At 34.5% G+C, this 17,879-nt stretch overlaps 2 protein-coding genes across 4 annotated transcripts; one reads left to right on the top strand and one right to left on the bottom strand.

Annotated features, from left to right (window-relative positions):
* Window positions 1–1,608: 1,608 nt before the first annotated feature.
* On the top strand, window positions 1,609–8,959 carry LOC107480686 (uncharacterized). Of its 2 annotated transcripts, XM_016100872.3 has the most exons (19): window positions 1,609–2,033; window positions 2,327–2,514; window positions 2,846–2,950; window positions 3,075–3,146; window positions 3,269–3,416; window positions 3,860–3,942; window positions 4,311–4,366; window positions 5,147–5,283; window positions 5,360–5,453; window positions 5,569–5,634; window positions 5,750–5,972; window positions 6,082–6,183; window positions 6,430–6,515; window positions 6,598–6,720; window positions 7,932–8,001; window positions 8,089–8,180; window positions 8,268–8,372; window positions 8,455–8,588; window positions 8,670–8,959. In XM_016100872.3, exons 1-18 carry the CDS (start codon window positions 1,675–1,677, stop codon window positions 8,569–8,571), a joined length of 2,226 nt encoding a protein of 741 aa, XP_015956358.1. In that variant the 5' UTR covers window positions 1,609–1,674; the 3' UTR covers window positions 8,572–8,588; window positions 8,670–8,959. The 2 variants fall into 2 exon arrangements, with proteins under 2 accessions (XP_015956358.1, XP_052113734.1); XM_052257774.1 differs by having other exon boundaries at window positions 8,455–8,959.
* Window positions 8,960–10,890: 1,931 nt separating this feature from the next.
* LOC107480598 (uncharacterized) lies at window positions 10,891–14,252 on the bottom strand. 2 transcript variants are annotated; one of them, XM_052257416.1, is made up of 3 exons: window positions 13,717–14,252; window positions 12,929–13,054; window positions 10,891–12,825 (listed from the first exon to the last, which is right to left on the bottom strand). In XM_052257416.1, the coding sequence occupies exons 1-3, from the start codon at window positions 13,723–13,725 to the stop codon at window positions 11,293–11,295; spliced, it is 1,668 nt and encodes a 555-aa protein (XP_052113376.1). In that variant the 5' UTR covers window positions 13,726–14,252; the 3' UTR covers window positions 10,891–11,292. The 2 variants fall into 2 exon arrangements, with proteins under 2 accessions (XP_052113376.1, XP_052113351.1); XM_052257391.1 differs by lacking the exon at window positions 13,717–14,252 and adding an exon at window positions 13,146–13,668.
* Between the last annotated feature and the right edge of the window lie 3,627 nt (window positions 14,253–17,879).

Below are 17,879 nucleotides of genomic sequence, written 5' to 3'. Positions count from 1 at the left end.
TTTGTACTATTATGTGTTTCTTTTTCTTCTTCTTTGTTTGATTTTTTTGTTTTTATTTTTGTTAAAAGAGTTAAACAAGAAAAAACTTGAGAAGATAAAACAAGAAAAAAATGAATAAAAAAATGAATAAGAAAAAAAAAAGATAATGATAATGATGATGATGAAAATGAAGAAGCAGCAGCAGAAGATGAGGAGGAGGGAGAAGAAGAGTTTTAAATTATGTAGAACTTATCAACACACATACACCAAAAATTCTTAAACAATACACTCAAATATCTTCGTGTTACATCCAAATTTGCTGTAAATACAAAAAAATATTTTCTTTAATGCAAAAATTTTACATTACATTCAATTCAAACCATCAACGATGAAACATTATTCACTTACAGAATTATAAACTATTAACGAAAAAATTAACTAGAATCAAAACACACATAAGCCACTTGATTGAATTCAAAATAATAATCAATTTTGTTTTGGTTCAATTGACAATTTGAATTTGAATTATTCATTATCTTCAACAACAAGATAAAGAGGAGAAGAAATTTCAATAAAAAAAATAGAGAAAGAAGAGGAAGAGGTGATGTTACTAACGATGACAACAAAATAGAAGAACGTGCAATAACGGCACGAAGAAAAATGTGCGTATGTTGATTGAAATTTGTGAAATTAAAAAGCGCATGAAATGTGCGTATGTAAGACGCATGCATAAAAGTGATTTAGAAAAAAATTTGTATAAATTTGTATAGTAAAATAGTTTGTAAGTAGAGAATAATTAATTAATTAACACATCAAGTTAATACATAAATCAATACAAAATTATTACAACTTGATTCATAGTTATCCAAAAGGAATTGCTCATTAAAGTGCCTCAAAATGACCTACATTCCATTCAAAGACTAATGACTAATCAATAGCTTTCAATTGAATGCAATCGATTGAAGAGGAAGTGGATGGAATGTTTTTTATTGATGGGTTGGGGAGTAAGTAAAACATTTCTTAAATAAGCATTTTCATTCTACAAATGCAATCTAGGAAATGAAATTGATACAAATGAGTTACATTCCATTTTAGTTTCTAATATTGACGAGTTGTATTGATTTAGTTTTTAATTTTTTAATTATTATAATTTAATTTTTAAAATTAAAAAAATATATTAATATAATTTTTTGTGTATTTTCTATCGTCGGAACTCAACATCATTAGTGGCGTAGCTCAAGTCTGGTCATGCTAGATATATTAAAACAACGTGATATACGTTTCAGCGCTAAAAAAAACACTAAATGATATCGTTTGAGGGTTTGAACAATACTAAAATGTTATATTCTTTTTTTTAATATTGTTCAAATCTTGAAATAACATTATTTAGTGCTCTTTTAGTATCAAAATGTATATAACATATAACATTATTTTAATATATCTAACATAATAAGACTTAAATTATTTCATTAACAACATTGATAAAAAGTGACTATATTAGTGTATTTTTTTAAATCTAAAAAATTAAAATGATAACAATTAGAAAATCATGAACCAAATCATTGCAACTCGTCAATTTCAGAGGCCTGAGTTAACTCGGAGACAAATGTACGTAGCAGTTTCCTCCCTGGAACGTAGCTTCGGAACTGGTACTCAATGCAAGTTAAAAAGTAAAACAAAAACAGTACATGGTCAATGGCCACGTTAGGCACTGGTGTTCTCACTCTCACTCTCACCCGTTTTTCTTCATCTTCCAAGTCCCTCTTCTTCACTCACACTCACACTCTCAACTACCTCCTTTTGCCTTCTCTCTCTGCCAAAACCACTTTTCTTCATAATCGAATACACCAAAACCGCCGCCCCTCCTTCTGTTGCAGGGGAATGGCGACTTCAACTGCCGCCTCTTACTCCAACACAGTAACCGCTCCCTACGGTTCTTGGAAGTCACCGATCACCGCCGATGTCGTCTCCGGCGCCTCCAAGAGGCTCGGGGGAACCGCCGTCGATGAACATGGTCGCCTCATTTGGCTCGAATCGCGTCCCACCGAAGGAGGGTAGGGTCTTAAGTCTTAACTCTCTCTCTTCGATTATTACCTCTTTTCTTGTTAGAAATGAAATTCATAGTTAAGATTAAACGGAGAGAAAAGGAAAAAAAACACTTTCATGTTGTTCGGCGAGATTAGTCTTATGAGAGGTTCAAATAGTGTGAATCCTTAACAATAACTTGTGTTTGTTCCTTCCAAAAGTGGCATTATTATGGAAGGGTCAAAGTTAGAAAGATTTTGGATTTTGCAAGTTTATTTTGGTTTATTGTTTAAAGTCTTTTGAGCTACTCAATGTGTTTCAGACGGGGTGTTCTTGCTCTTGAGCCGGAAAATCCGGGAAGTGACCCTGTAGATGTTATTCCAAAGGAGTTTGGAGTGAGGACACTGGCCCAAGAGTATGGAGGTGGTGCTTTCACTGTTTCAGGGGATGTCGTCTTTTTCGCAAATTACAAGGATCAGAGGTTATACAAGCAATCCCTCAGTTCCTTGAGTGAGTATTGACTATTGACTATTGACTATTGATTAATCCTCAATTGTCTCTACTATTAGGCTGTACTATTGACAATTTGACATGAAATGATATTTTTGTTTGTGTTGTGTTATGTGCTCCTTTTGGCATGATTTCTGGTTTTACAGTTTTACTCCTGTTGGTTTCATCTTCAAGATCAGTCTTTAGTTGGGATTTTCTTTGAATTGAATGGATGGATTGGTAACAATATGGAATTTTCGTTCGTTTTTACTGTTAGACGTTCGTGTAACTGTGATGCAGCATTACAGTTTTCTACTTTAATGCTGGTATTTTGTGGTTTTTGGCATAGCAGATGTGCCTCCTGCACCTATCACTCCGGACTATGGTGGACCTGTAGTAAGTTATGCTGATGGAATATTGGATTCACGCTTCAACCGTTTTATCACTGTAAGGGAAGGTAAGCTGTCTCAGAGCTGTTTGTCTTCAACATTTAAGTTAGAAAGACCCACCCCATAGTGATTTTAAATTTTACCTGTTAAATCATTTATTTACTCAATCATAATTGTATATCATGATGGTAGATCGACGGGAGAGCAGTCTTAATCCTCCTACGACAATTGTGTCTATAGCACTTGGCAGCAACGATGTTCAGGGTAATAATTCTCTTCTTAGTTGTGAGTTCAATCTCGGGAGAGGTTGTTTCATACTTCCATTTTTGCTTTTCAAAGATTTTCAAACATTGCAATTACATCTGACTGGATTGTGCAATATTCAGAACCACAAGTTCTAGTTGGCGGGAGTGACTTTTATGCTTTCCCACGTCTAGATTCTAAAAGTGAAAGGATAGCATGGATCCAGTGGAGTCACCCCAACATGCCATGGGATAGATCAGAACTTTGGGTTGGCTATATTTCAGAAAATGGGTGAGCTGAACACTTCATTTTTAGCTGTAAATTAAAGAAGCTTTCCTACCACGTAGTTCTCCCATTTAGGTGATTAGGAAGCGTTCTTCTGTTATGTGTTTTTTGGTTTTTTCCATATTTGTTACAAGTTCAAACAGCTGGTACTTGATGGTATTATAAATAAAGGTGATGAATGAATTTCTATCCACTTTTCAAATCCCAACTATTACACTTCAAATGTATTGGTATACTGTTCCTTACGTTGATTCATTGTTTAGATACAGGCTTACAAAAAAATTTTAGTCCCTCTAGAAGATTTTTCCTTTTTAACTATCCATTTATGCTCTTATTTTGTGTATTGGATCTGGCTTTCAAGTACTGATGATAGTTGGAGTTACTGATTTGGGATATTTGTATATGTTATTTTTCAACTTGGAGTTTAATTATCTTAATGTTCCATACAGAGAGATCCACAAGCGCGTCTGTGTTGCTGGGGGTGATCCTTCACTTGTGGAATCTCCAACTGAGCCTAAGTGGTCCCCTGATGGTATGTAAATTTGGCATCTTCTTTAATCCTGAAAAAGAACTTTACATTTTATAAACTAAAAAAACTTGGCTATAGTTATCAAGCATGTAGTTTTGTTGGCTAAAGAAGATATTTTCTTAATATCATCCAGTTATGATTTCATTAGACATTGACGCATGATTCTTATTGCTCTAGGTTATTTAATATTTAATGATGTAGAACTTTTACAATATACTGTAACTCCCATGCTTTGAGTGATATTGTTTCTTGCCGGCTTCTGTTGTACTTGGTGCTGATTCAAAGTTTTTTTCTGAATCTAACAGGAACATTAGTTATAACCTTTAGGTGCCTCTTCAAACTAATTATTCTTTGAATATGTTAATATGCAGGTGAGCTTTTTTTCATCACAGATAGGAAAAATGGTTTCTGGAATATCCATAGATGGGTAATTTTCATTATCTTATTATTGCTGCTACCCATTTCTAGTGTATGATAACTTATATTAACTTTTGGCTTCTATATTGCTCCATATTCTGCTGGATTTTAAATTATTGTGGAAGGATATATGCACATATATGTCGGTGGGTACAAAATTATATTTTATTACATTAACAGCTTCAAATGTTTTTGACAAGAAGGTTTCATAGCTGACATAGTGTTTTCTCAATTTGAATTTTCTTGTTTGGTGCTTGTTCTTTCAATGTGTGTCTAATATTGTATCACTTGTAAACAGTTCATTCAGCAGCTTTAAATTTTAACATGGAAGTTCCATAGCCAACTTAGTGCCTTTCTGCTTTGAGCTTGTTTCAACAAATAGAGTTCCAAAGATTTTTGTACTTTTCTATTTATATTCTGAATGATGAGTGCAGTATTGATTTTACCAAATTAAGATTTTGTAGTGTCAATATGCTACTATGAATAATATTAAGAGCTGGCAAAATCTTATATTTGATCTTCGTATGAATTGTCTCCAGAAATCAGTTTTAATTTCTAATATCTTTCCACCTTTGTTATGTTTAATATCTCCTTTGTTTTGATTATAAAAATTATATATGTTGACACTACTCTGTGGCCCTGAAGTATCATATTTGGGCTTTTTCCTTTCTGCCGTGCTTTTGTGCAACAGAATGATTGTCAAAGATAAATTGATGGCATGCACAGGTCATTGAAAGAATTGATTACTTCACTTTTTATAGTTCTTTTCTAACTAATGAGTTGGTTACAGATTGAATCTGAGAATAAGGTTGAGCCTGTTAATTTTTTGGATGCTGAGTTTGCAAGGCCATTGTGGATTTTTGGTATGAACTCATATGTATTTGTTCAAAGTGGTAAACAGAGAAACTCAATTGTTTGCAGTTACAGGTTAGTTTAACTCTGTTGATTCACTCATTTCCATTTTTACCTTAATCCACTCATTCTGTTTTGATTGTATTTTCAGGCAGCAGGGGAAGTCATATCTTGGAATTATTCATGATGTGCAGAGCTCAACACTAACTCCGCTTGATATTCCTTTCACTGATTTGGATAACATTGTAATTTTTTAAATTAGTTTCACTTTTTCTCTTTTCCCTTTTGTTTTTTGGTGGATCCAGATAAATTGCTTCATAGTTAACTCTAAAATCTAAGTTGTGCAAGTTGCCATTGTAGACTTCTGGTAAAGAATGCCTGTATTTGGAGGGAGCTTCTGCAGTTCATCCATCATCGATTGCCAAGGTGTTTCCCATCCTCATCGGCGAGCCCATTTTCTTTTAAAGATAAAACAGGAAAAGAAAAATCAGATTCTTTTTGTCAATGCACCCTCTGAGATGGTTGGTTCCTTGCTTTTCAGGTGACTTTAGATGATGATAAATCAAAAGTAGTCAACTTCAATATTATTTGGTCCTCCTCACCTGATAGCTTAAAATATAGTTCGTATATCAGTAAGCCAGAATTGATTGAATTCCCAACTGAGGTTCCTGGTCAAAATGCTTATGCGTACTTTTATCCGCCAACAAATCCTATTTATCAAGCTAATCAAGGAGAAAAGCCACCTCTATTGTTGAAGAGCCACGGTAAATCTTGGTCTTGTATAAAAATTCATTACATTCTCTTCTGTATTCTAATTCATTTAGCCACGGTAATCTTTGTTAAATATTTGCATGTTATATTTGAATATTTCAGGGGGACCTACTGCTGAAACACGTGGACTTTTAAATTTGAGCATTCAGTACTGGACTAGTAGAGGTTGGGCATTTGCTGATGTTAATTATGGTGGTAGCACTGGTATGCTTCTCACTTTGGCTACACTTAATTTCCCTGTATTACATTATACTTTTTTCATCTTTCTCTTTTTTTGTAGTTGAGGCCGATAGATGTTCCGGTGGCCATTTATTTGTTTATTTTCTGGCCATCCGATGAAATATTCATTGCAAATAATTTTCTATTCGAGTTCGTGTTCATTATAGCCTGTTATAGTCCGTTTCAGTTGTTGAAAGGAGGAAAGTAAACTGACTAATACTTCTTGAAAAGGTTATGGAAGGGAGTACAGAGAACGACTCTTGGGACAGTGGGGAATAGTTGATGTCAATGACTGTTGTAGTTGTGCTAAATATTTGGTAATTCTTATGTATTTACTTTTTCCTTACCTTTGTGGTTGATGAATCTATTAAAAGAGTGATTGTATAATCTCTTATCTAGGTGGCAAATGGAAAGGTTGATGGGGAGCGTCTTTGTATAACTGGAGGCTCAGCTGGTGGGTATACCACTTTAGCTGCACTTGCTTTTAGAGACACTTTTAAAGCTGGGGCTTCTTTGTATGGTGTGAGTGCTTTTGAAACTTCAATCTAACTTTTGTCATGCATGGTTATATTTATATCCATTGATTATGATAATCTTTAGGGATTAGTTACTAGTTCTTTTAGCTTAAAAAACATTTTAATGATACAGTTTTTAAGAGATTTTCTTTTCTTTTCTTGTGCCCCTCCCCCTCCTTTAGAAGCAACTAATTTCAGCTTATGAAAATAAAACAAAAACCTTATATTATAAGAAAAAGGCATCCCAACCCTTTTCCACCCTTTTATCATATTTTGAACTTTTTCCTTCCTTTTCTCTTTTTCTTTTTGTTTATCCTCAATCGGACGTTTTACTTCTTGTTGAGCCATCAAACAAACAGAAAAAAGAAGGGGAAAATGGTTCAAGTACTATTTTAGTCTCTAGCATTCTGGTCAGATGAACTCAATGTTGTCCCACCATAAATATAAGTGAAGTACATGACACTGTTAATGTGTGTTCGTTTCCTCTCTTAATATGTATGAATATGTTAATGCTGTGATTATAGAGGTAAGAAAAATCTAGTAACGTTTCTGTTAGAAGATCTTAGGGTTTACTTAGACACCAAAAAAATATTAGGGTTTACTTGATGAATAAGTAGGTTAATAATGGGCCAACATAGTGACAATAGGTAGGTTGACAATAACTGCTAACTAATTACATTCTCACTGCACGTTACTAAGGGTGCAAAATATTTTTTTCCGGATTTAATAGAGGGACAACATTGAGTCTATTTGAAAGCTTTTGGGACAAAAAAAAGGAGGTTTCAAACATTAGAGATGAAACTACAAAAAAATAAAAAATAAAAACAATGTGCACGCATGCTTTTAGGTGTGCATATATTGCATTTCAGTTGTGTGTATAGCTGTGTCTGGTGCATATCCAACCTTGAAAGAAAATCTTGACCCTTGTGGAACGTTTGTTGATTGGGGTTCTGACAAGTGTCCATGTTCCATTTGGGTTGCTCTTGCAGACACACCGCCATAGTTAGTGTCCATGCTTCATAGTTTTGTTTTCTTCTGGGGACAAGTTTATCTAATCTTAGTATCTTACAGATTTTAAACAAACCTCACTTTTTCTAAATTCAATATTTTGGCCAATATCAAGATTAACACATCGTATGATCTACTAAGAATGTAAGTTAAAATATTGACCTAACAATTGATGAAGAGAATTATTTTTACAATTGGTTTCTCTAACAGGTAGGCGATTTGAGCTTGTTGAGTGCAGAAACTCATAAATTCGAATCCCATTACATTGATAAGCTTGTTGGTAAGTCACTGATGACTATTCAACAGTTACTTCTTTGTTTTATTTGTTTCCTCTGGTTTTTAATCTGTATATCTTCACTAATTTTAGGAGGTGAAAAGGAGTTGATTGAAAGATCCCCAATCAACCATGTTGACCAATTTTCTTGTCCCATAATTTTATTTCAAGGATTAGAGGACAAGGTTAGTAACAATGCAATTATTATTATTATTATATTACCATGTGTAACTTAAATAATCTCGAGATCTAGTCTGATGCCACATTTGCAGGTTGTGCCTCCTGATCAAGCTCGGAAAATTTACCAGGCACTGAAGGAAAAAGGGGTGCCTGTTGCTCTTGTTGAATATGAAGGAGAGCAACATGGTTTCCGAAAGGTATGTGGAGAATTATTTTTCTAGATAGAAATGAAATTGATGTAGAAAACAGTGACTGCATGCTGCAATGGATTGTATGCAGGCTGAGAACATTAAGTTTACACTTGAACAACAAATGGTCTTCTTTGCACGATTGATTGGGAACTTCAATGTTGCGGATGATATTACTCCGATCAAAATCGACAACTTTGATAACTGAGCACAGCTTTTTCAGAGGTACCGGTGATCACTTTCTTCATATCTATATGAAAACAAGAACTTTGGAATCTCTGCTCATGAAACCTTGTATTGCTTCAGAAATCTTTGCTAGACATTTCTGCATTGTTGAGCTTCTGGTGTCACTGCAGCTTCTGTCATAGCAGTTGTTGCCCTCCATATATGGCTCATGTTAATGGTCATGGACAAAGAATGTACCGAGTTTCTGCTTGCATTTTCTTAAATCTTGATTGGGAGTGTAATTCAATGTTTAATTTGTTTTGAAGTTTCACCTGAATCTTGTGCCGGAGTCACTAATATATGTTTTGGACCCATGTTGTAGATAAAGTGAATAATGATGAATAGATAACGTGGATAATGGTTATTGTCAACTATTTTGGATATAAGAATGATAATTAGTGCAACTTCCAAAAAGAAATTCGAAATCGAATATCACAACTGTGGAATTTTATGCCAAAGAGAAAAATCACCTTGTAAATTCAAATTGATTATATTTTGGAATTTGGAATTTTATGCCGGAGAGAAAAATCACCTTGTAAAATTCAAACTGATTAATCTTTTTTCTTATTTATAAATTATATAGTTTGGGAGCCCTAATTTTTTCATTATGAAAATAATATAGGTTTAAATAAATTACACATTTCTTCTTCTGCTGTTGTTCTGTTACGTTTTTTTGTTTTTTCTTTTTGCTTCTTTTTTTTTGTTCTTTTTCTCTATTTTGCATTTTATTAATTTTTTTTTTTTTCTAGAGAAAGAAACAAGAGAGAAAATGTAAATTTTCTGAATTTTTTTTTACGTTGTTTTTCTTCAAAATTGTGTGTTTATTAATAAGAGGAAAATAAAAAATAAATAAAACAGAAAAATGAAAAATTTTGTTAAAAAATTTATAAATTTGTGAAGCTAAACACAGAAATTTATGAAGTTGACTACATAGAAAAAATATAAGAGGAAAAATAGGAAGATGAAACAAAAATTGCAGAATTTTGTAAAAAATATAAAATACGAAAATGTATGACATTGAAATTGAACACAATAATTACATAGACAAAAGAAAAAAGAAAGATCTAGAAGAAAAACAGGAAGAATAGATTTATTTGTTCGTTCACATAGACTTGCATACTGGTCATTGAAATATAGCTTATTATTAGAGTTGTACAAATTACATCTTCATTTGTTATTTCCATTTTTACCTTTGTTTTAGTTGTTATACTTTATTTTCTTATGGTATGTTTTGGGTTGTAAATAATTAAAGAAAAAAATTTTAAAAAATAATGAGAATGAGAAACATCAAAATATAAATTAGTTTTATAATCATGATATATTTAAATATACGTAATAAAAAAATGTGCCAAATTTAAACTTACTTGAGTCTAAAAAAATGAATGAGAATGAAAAATACCAAAATTGTGAATCAATTTTATAATCATGATATATTTGAATGTATTTAGTAAAAAAATGTGGCAAATTTAAAATTACTTGAAAGAGTTTTCTCTAATTGGTACAAGAAATTAAGAAATAAAGAGTAGTAGAGTTTTATGTAGTATGCATTACTAAATCAAATAATGTAGTAGTAATAGTATTGATATGTATAGTTGTAGAATTTCAATATTTGTAACTGAAAATTTTTATAATTATTACTTTGACACTTTTATATATATTTATTATATTTAATTAGTACTTTAAATTTTAATTGAATAATAATAGATAAGCATTTTTTTAATTTTTTCAAAATTTTTTACTAAAAGATGATTGGTTGATTTTTAAATTTTGCTAAGTAAACAAAATTATTGATATGGCATCATTAGAAAGAGAAATATGGTTTAAATACAGTATAGAAGGTCACCAAAAAAAAAATACAGTATAGAAGAACTTAGATATCAATTTTTATATAATAAGAATAGATAGATAAACTCTCCCATTTTTTCGGAGTTAAAATTGTTCTTGGAAATGTATTTCGTAATGCTGTAAGCTGTTATATCGACATGGGCATAGTCTGTCTTCCCACGTGGTTGTAAGCATTTAATAGTGGAAAAGAAGGTAGTTAGCCCTCAATATTTCAAGGATCAAGTATGTAACACCGCTATAGTAGTTTTCGAAAATGGATCCTTTTATTTATTTATTTATTTTTGTTGAATTGTTTGTTAAAGTATAAGCTTTCACCTTGCCCTCTTTACCAAACAATTGAAGAAAAAAATTGAGTGGTCCATTCCAGTAGTTTTGTCCCAAGACCAGACATCATTCCTTGTGATACCCTATAATCTATGACGAAATGTAAGCCACACCTTTATCAGAAAAAATGAAATTGCGAAAGAAAAAAAGATCATGCTATTATCTATAATTTATGATTATTAGTTTCGCTGAATGTTTTCCTCAGACTCAAATTATACAGTACAAGCAACGTGCCTCTCATAATTTTCCTAAGATCCAACGTCATGGCAAGAAAATTAATATATAAAAAATAAAATAAAATAAAATGAAATCTGCTCTATACTTAGTATGAGTGATAATGGAGAACTTGAACCTGGCCAAAAGTCAGAAAAAGGAAAAGTGCATTTACGTTTGGCTCTTCACTTCTGAGCAGATTTTGTAGAAGCAATCTATTTGTACTTCCACAATTCAAAATGAAACTGCTTCATGTCATCATGTGTATCATTGTTGGGTCAAGTTGGTGACAAATCTCTTCTGAGCCTTTCTATTTTCAGCTTTATACCTTCTGTTTAAGAACATGGCGCAACCTAACCTTCTGGCTTTCCATCCTGGCCTCTAGAAGTCTTGCTTTCAAACTGTTCTTCTCTGCACCCTGATTATGTGAACTCCCGGAGTCGGGAGATCTCAATTGACACAGAGGATCCTGGGGACTTAGACCATCTTTACCTGATCCCCAGTCAGGAGACATGATGCTCCCATTAGACAACTTCCCATTTGAAAGACTCCCATTCATTCCTTCTGCAGAGATTATCTTGTAGTTATCCGCATTAGTCGGACCAGACCTCCAAAACCTGGCTATGGATGATACTTTCTTTGATTGCTTACTTAACACTGAAGAAACTTCACTAATTTCAGTTAATGGGGACTCTTCGCTGGTATTTTCTTTACAGTCAAACCTGCTCCTCTCTGAGATGTTACACTCTCGATAATTCTTAGTCATAGATGGGATACTCCCTTCCGGTGAACAGATTGATCCTGGATCCTCAACATGGCTCACAATTTCCCATCCACTTCCGTCATCTTGCATATCAACAATCTCATGCACCGATGCGTCCAATCGCCTTGGAAAGTTAACCTTACTTATCATATTGGGTTCAGGACTTGCTGCGAGAATCTTTGAGGCATGACTCACTGGAGAATGCACAACACATGGATCAATCTCCCTTTCCTTGGGTTCACCAGAGTTCAGATCTTCGAAAATGGAAAATACATTGTTTTGATTGGGAGGTTCATATGAAAATCCTTTGATGTCTTGAATGTTCATGGAAGCTGCAGCATTTTTAAGTGAACTTGCTTCTCTTATATCCGTTCCATTATGGTTAACATTTACTGACTTAAGAAAGATTTCCAAATTTGCTACAAGTTCATTCATTTGTGAGTACTTCGCATCAACAGCGACTTTTGCATCTATCAACTTCATTTGAACACGTTCTTCACGCCAGACTTCAGCCATCTGCAACATCCTTTTCTCCTCCTCTACTTCTTCCCTGAGTTTCATAGTTTCCCTCTTCAATACTTCAACTTCAGCCTTGTCTTCTCCAATTTCCTTAGCAAGCTCATCACACACTTCCTCAATCAAATCTTTCTCCTTTCTTTCCTTCTCATACTCCTGCATGCAGCGCTTTGCTAACAACTTAGCATCAGCCAACTCACTAACTAACCTGGAATTCACAATTTCAATCCTTTGACGACTTCTCCTTTCTTGACTCAACTCTGCTTTAATGTCATCAATGTAGGCACGAATTTTCTCATGCTCTCTGCTTCGCCATAAGGCTTTTTCCTTGCTAACTTTCTTCAAGAAATGCTCAAGTTTCTTTTTGGAGGAGTGACGCTCAGTCTCAAGCTCCTGAATCCTCACACGAGCCTGCTCTAGTTCAGCTTCAAGAGCAGATACAGCACTTTCCTTTTGGTCAAGAAGTTTCACATGGTTGCAAATATATTGTGCCTCGTCCCATGTTTCTATACTAACAGGATCCCATTTTGTTATCCCCTCCGCTGCGGCGCTGGAAAACTGGAGAGAATGGTGGAGCTGAAAAGGAATGCAGTATGATCAAGCCTTTATGCAAATATATGGCCTTTACTACAATCTTAAATCCTTCAGAGCTGTTAATACTTAATAGTTGCAATGTTACCTCACAGAGCTTTCTATCCTTTGTCCGCGAAATGGCATATGGACTTAATGACAGATTCTTCAAGTCTCCATGCATCACACCATTTCGATGACTGAGAAAATAGAGGTTTGAGCGTCCGATTCCATGCTGTAGATAAGTGTGTACTAGTTAAAAGTGGAAGTGAAAAAAATATCAAATTTATACCCCAAAAGAACTAACAAGATCTGAAGTTGATAACCATGAATGACATAAGAATAAGATCCACGGAGAAATACTAATTCTCTAATGTCATCAGCAATGTGTTGCATAGAACCCAGAGGGAGTTAGCTTATAGCAAGTGGGCTAAGTCTTGGGTGAGCTTTATCCACAAGGTCAAAGGTTCGAACCTAAGAAGCTCTCTCGGGGAGGAACCATACCATTTACCACTTCAAGTCCCAGGGGCTTAAGACTTAGGCTTATTTGCCTATCCTTTCCAGTTGAAAATAAATAAATAAATAAATAAAATGAAACAACGAATGTGTTGCATAGAAATATACCAAATAACAGAATCTAGTGTACAAGAATTAGATAGAATTGGAAACATGCGACTTCCCAGATTCCGTTGCAAATAATTTCACAACTGATCAATCAAAAGATCTACTTCCATTCCAAATTGATGGTCATTTTAACTATTTTTGGTATCATAAATCAATACATCTAACATAAGTAACGTATAACTTCCATTATCTCTACAGGGAAACTCTATTCAACCTATTTCTCCAATTATTTGTATATTACAAAGAACCATAATAAATTTTCAGAAGACTTACATCAATCATAAGTCAACTACGCAACACTTTATGGCTGGAAATTGTAGTTGCTTCGTTGAAAATGATGGATAACTATAGCACTGTCTCTTTTTTTCTTCATTAGTGGTTTGCAGGTTATACTTTAATTGAGTAGCAACATTTATTGCAACAAACAACAACCAAGTGTACTATAGAAAGTCCCTTGAAAGCTTAATACAAAACTCTACTCAACATTCACGAGATGGAATAGGCATAATCATGAAAATCAAGATAAAAATAAAATCAAGAAAGGAAGAAAGAAAAAATTTTAAATGTGTAACACTCTTAAACTTTGAAACCACGCAGCAATAGAATCACCAAGGTGGGCCTACAAAACAGTACACAATAAAAGGTAGAAAGTAGGAACCGCATTGCTGAATGGAAACTTCAAATTTCAACCTTACACGGTAATTAAAAAGCAGAGTACCAAAGAAACACCAAAAAGGTAATGAACCTCAAAATATATTTCATTTTTTCTACCAAAAAAAAAAGAAACATTAAAAAGAAAAATCAATTATCGTTGACAACTCAGCGGCGAGCTTCCGCGCCGACACGGCCGCCCTCTTCCAACCGAAGTAACTCACCGGCTTCTCGTCCTGCTGGAGCTGATCGCTGCCTGCAGCTCCGGCGCCGTTCGTCTCGAGGAGAGTTCCATGCCTGCTTCGTCTGCCATTAGGAGCGCCGCTTCGTCTCACGGGAGGTTTTCGGGAGGTCCTCGGCGACTGTTGGAGATTCGAGGAAGGGCAGGGGTTTCGGGCGCCGCTGGGAACAATGCTCGCCAAAAATGGCAGCGGTGGATGGTTAGAGTCGCCAGAGAACTTCATCGTTGGGTGCGGATAATGTTGTCCATTTGGGAACAACACGCTCAAGGTGGGGCAGCTTTTGTGTGTGTGTGAGAGAGAGAGAGAGAGAATGTGGAGTGTTGCGGTTTAGTTACTCAGAGTTTCAGAGTCTCAGAGAGAGAGAGAGAGAGAGAGAGAGAGAGAGAGAGAGAGAGAGAGAGATTGTTTGGTTGTTTCTTGTGGGAGTTGTGTTGCGTGCTGGGCGGAGGTTTGTATTGAATTGAAGGAAGCTTGCCTGACAGCTGAGAACAGAGATACAGATACACAGATTCCTTTTTTACACTTTTACTGTATGAGAGAGAGAGAGAGTGATATACATATGTATACGAGTCCATATGTCATGACGTACGGTCGTAGTCTTCTTTCTATTTCAAATACTAAGGTGAAATTACTATTAAGGGTTACTTTTGGTTATTGTACGTGCTAAATGTTTCGGCTAACAAATTTAGATAAGGAAGTGAGATGAATGATCTATTTTAATATTATAATTGTATTTATTAAAATTGTGGGATATACACAAATTTGACTCTCCAAGTTTTATATTTCATACAAATTTGATGGTTTGACCTTAATTTTTGACACCACAGCTATATAAAGCACTCATACACTCTATAATTATATCCTATTTCATTTTCTCTTCTATATCTAAATTAAAAAGTGAAATTTTTTCATTAAAAATAAATTTTTATAATAAAATATCGTGAATAAAGATTTTACATCGGATAAAATTAGTTCATTTTTTTGAATATTGTAAAACATTTGGTTTAATGCTTCAATATTGGAAGCGAGAGTGTTTTGCGAAATTCTGGCATCGGTGGAATTTACAGAAGACGGATTGTCAGGGATAGATTCCGTTTTTAAAAATTTATAAATACAATATGCATAGGGCGTATTCGATTTTTTAATATTTATAAAGCAATATGCAGAACGCGTATTGTGTTCTTAAATATTAAACTGGTAATAGATTGTGCATTGTCAATACACAAATCGTGTATTGTGAATTCACATTGTCATTTTCTGAGTAAAAAAATTATATTTGAAGTATTATAAAAGGAGGAACGGTATTCGGTTGATTGAGTGTGAGAGTGTTTTGTTTTCTTGAGGATGTAAGAGTATAAAAATGAAAAGAGGTATTAGTTTGAAAATATATTATAATGGTCAAATATTTTTCCAAACATCTGATGGTGTGAGTTTTGTATGTGAGAATCCACGTGATATTGTTATTCCTTTTGCAATAACATATGAGGAATTTAAGAGTATATTTTATCAATGTGGTGATAATCAAGTATTAAAGAGAGTCTTAAATATTCTTTATAGACAGCATGTTTTAGTATTTGGTGGTTTCATTCAGTTTCAAATAATGCATGTGGTTGACGAAGCAAGTATGTAAGGAATGTTTTCGATCTACCAACGAACACGAGCACAAGGATCCGTTATCGAGTTGTATGTTGAGTTTGAAGAATTAGTTGAGGTTGATTCATCTGAGGTTAACATCGACTGGACAGTTTATAACACTGAAAGTGAAGAGGAATTTGAGGGCACTTACCATATTGTTGGTCCAACTTAAGAAGTGGGTGAAGATGATATAATAGTTGAGTCTAACGTTGCAGAAGTGGAAAATGCATTGGCGAGCCAACATCCATTTAGAGAGCCTTCTTTCATGCACGCTTTGGATCTAGACGTTATTAATACACCAGAGTTTTCTGAGTATGTCAATTCAGGTAAATAGTCTTTATTATTATTATTATTATTGAATCATAAAGCAATAGTTAGAATTATTTCTTATTGTTATTGTTGTAGATCCTATTGTTGTTACGTACGGTAAATTTGTTGTTGGCAGGAATTCAGTTCTAGAGATACTGTTATTGCAGCAATTAAAGATTATACCATTCGCAGGAGAGTTGATTACTGGGTGTGTGAATCTGAGCCAACCACTTTTTATGCTAAGTGTGTACAATACAGAACAAGTTGTGATTGGCTTATTAGTGCTAGTCTTATTAAGAGAAAGTTTTGTTGGGTTATAAGACGATACAATGGTAGTCACACATGCACTTGAACTAGAATTTCTCAAGATCATGTCAAGCTAAATTCAGACATGATTGCGGAGGTGATAAAACAATTGGTTGAAGCTGATCCATCTTTGAAAGTGAAATCTGTGATTGCTGAATTGCAGTCAAAATTCAATTATATGACAAATTACCGCAAAGCATGGCTCGCTAAGCAAAAGGCAATTGCGAACCTTTTTTGTGGTTGGGAAGCTTCTTATGAAGCTTTGCCATTGTGGTTTGAAGCAATGGTACAAAAGATCCATCAGTAGAAGTCGAGATCGAAACTGCACCAGCATACCAAGGGGATGAGGTAGTCCAGGATGTTGGGATACTGACGCGAGTATTTTGGAGCTTTTATCCTTGCATCAGAGCATTTAGGAGCTGTAAACCAATCGTACAGGTAGATGGCACACATCTATATGAAAAATATAAAGGAGCTCTATTAGCTGCAGTTTCTCAGAATGGCAATGGCAATATTGTGCCTCTTGCATTTGCCGTTGTTGAGGGTGAGACTTCTGATGCATGGCACTTCTTTCTTACTCATTTGCGCACACATGTGGTGACTCGAGATGGTGTTGGGCTTATCTTTGATCGATACGACTCTATTACCTCAGCAATAGCTCGTAGTAATGGATCATAGGAGCCTCCAAGAGCTATCCGAATGTTTTGTGTTACGCACATAGCATCCAACTTCTTGAGTAATTTCAAGGCACCGTATTTATTGAAACTGATAGTCAACGTGAATACGTAAATTATTGTGAAATAACGGCATCTTTGTTTTTACAAGGCACATAGCACCCATCTTATTGATTTTATTTTCTTGGTTATTTACAGGCTATTGTAGGACTATGCGTGAATTTAATGTGCAGTATACAAGATTACGTGAGCGTGGTGAAGCTTACACGCGATGGCTCGATTGAATCCCACAACAGCAATTTGCTTTGGCATTTGATAATAGATATCGTTGGGGTCATATGACCACAAACCTAGTAGAGTGCATCAATGGAGTTTTGAAGGGAGCGTGAAATCTTCCTATCACGTCACTTGTGAAGGCAACTTTTTACAGACTAAATAAGTTGTTCACTAGGAAGAGGGCTGAGGCTGAGGTTCGAAGGAATGCAAGACATGTATTTTCTGAATATGCTAGCAACAAACTTCAATCAAATCATCAAGCAGCGAGAAACATCCAAGTTAACCTATTTGACAAGCAGAGTGAGGTCTTTGAGGTACGTGAAATACCCAGTGGTATGGAGTA

Source organism: Arachis duranensis, chromosome 1 (genome assembly GCF_000817695.3).
Source record: "Arachis duranensis cultivar V14167 chromosome 1, aradu.V14167.gnm2.J7QH, whole genome shotgun sequence".
Classification (NCBI taxonomy): domain Eukaryota; kingdom Viridiplantae; phylum Streptophyta; class Magnoliopsida; order Fabales; family Fabaceae; genus Arachis; species Arachis duranensis.
This window is presented reverse-complemented; position numbering and strand designations above follow the sequence as displayed.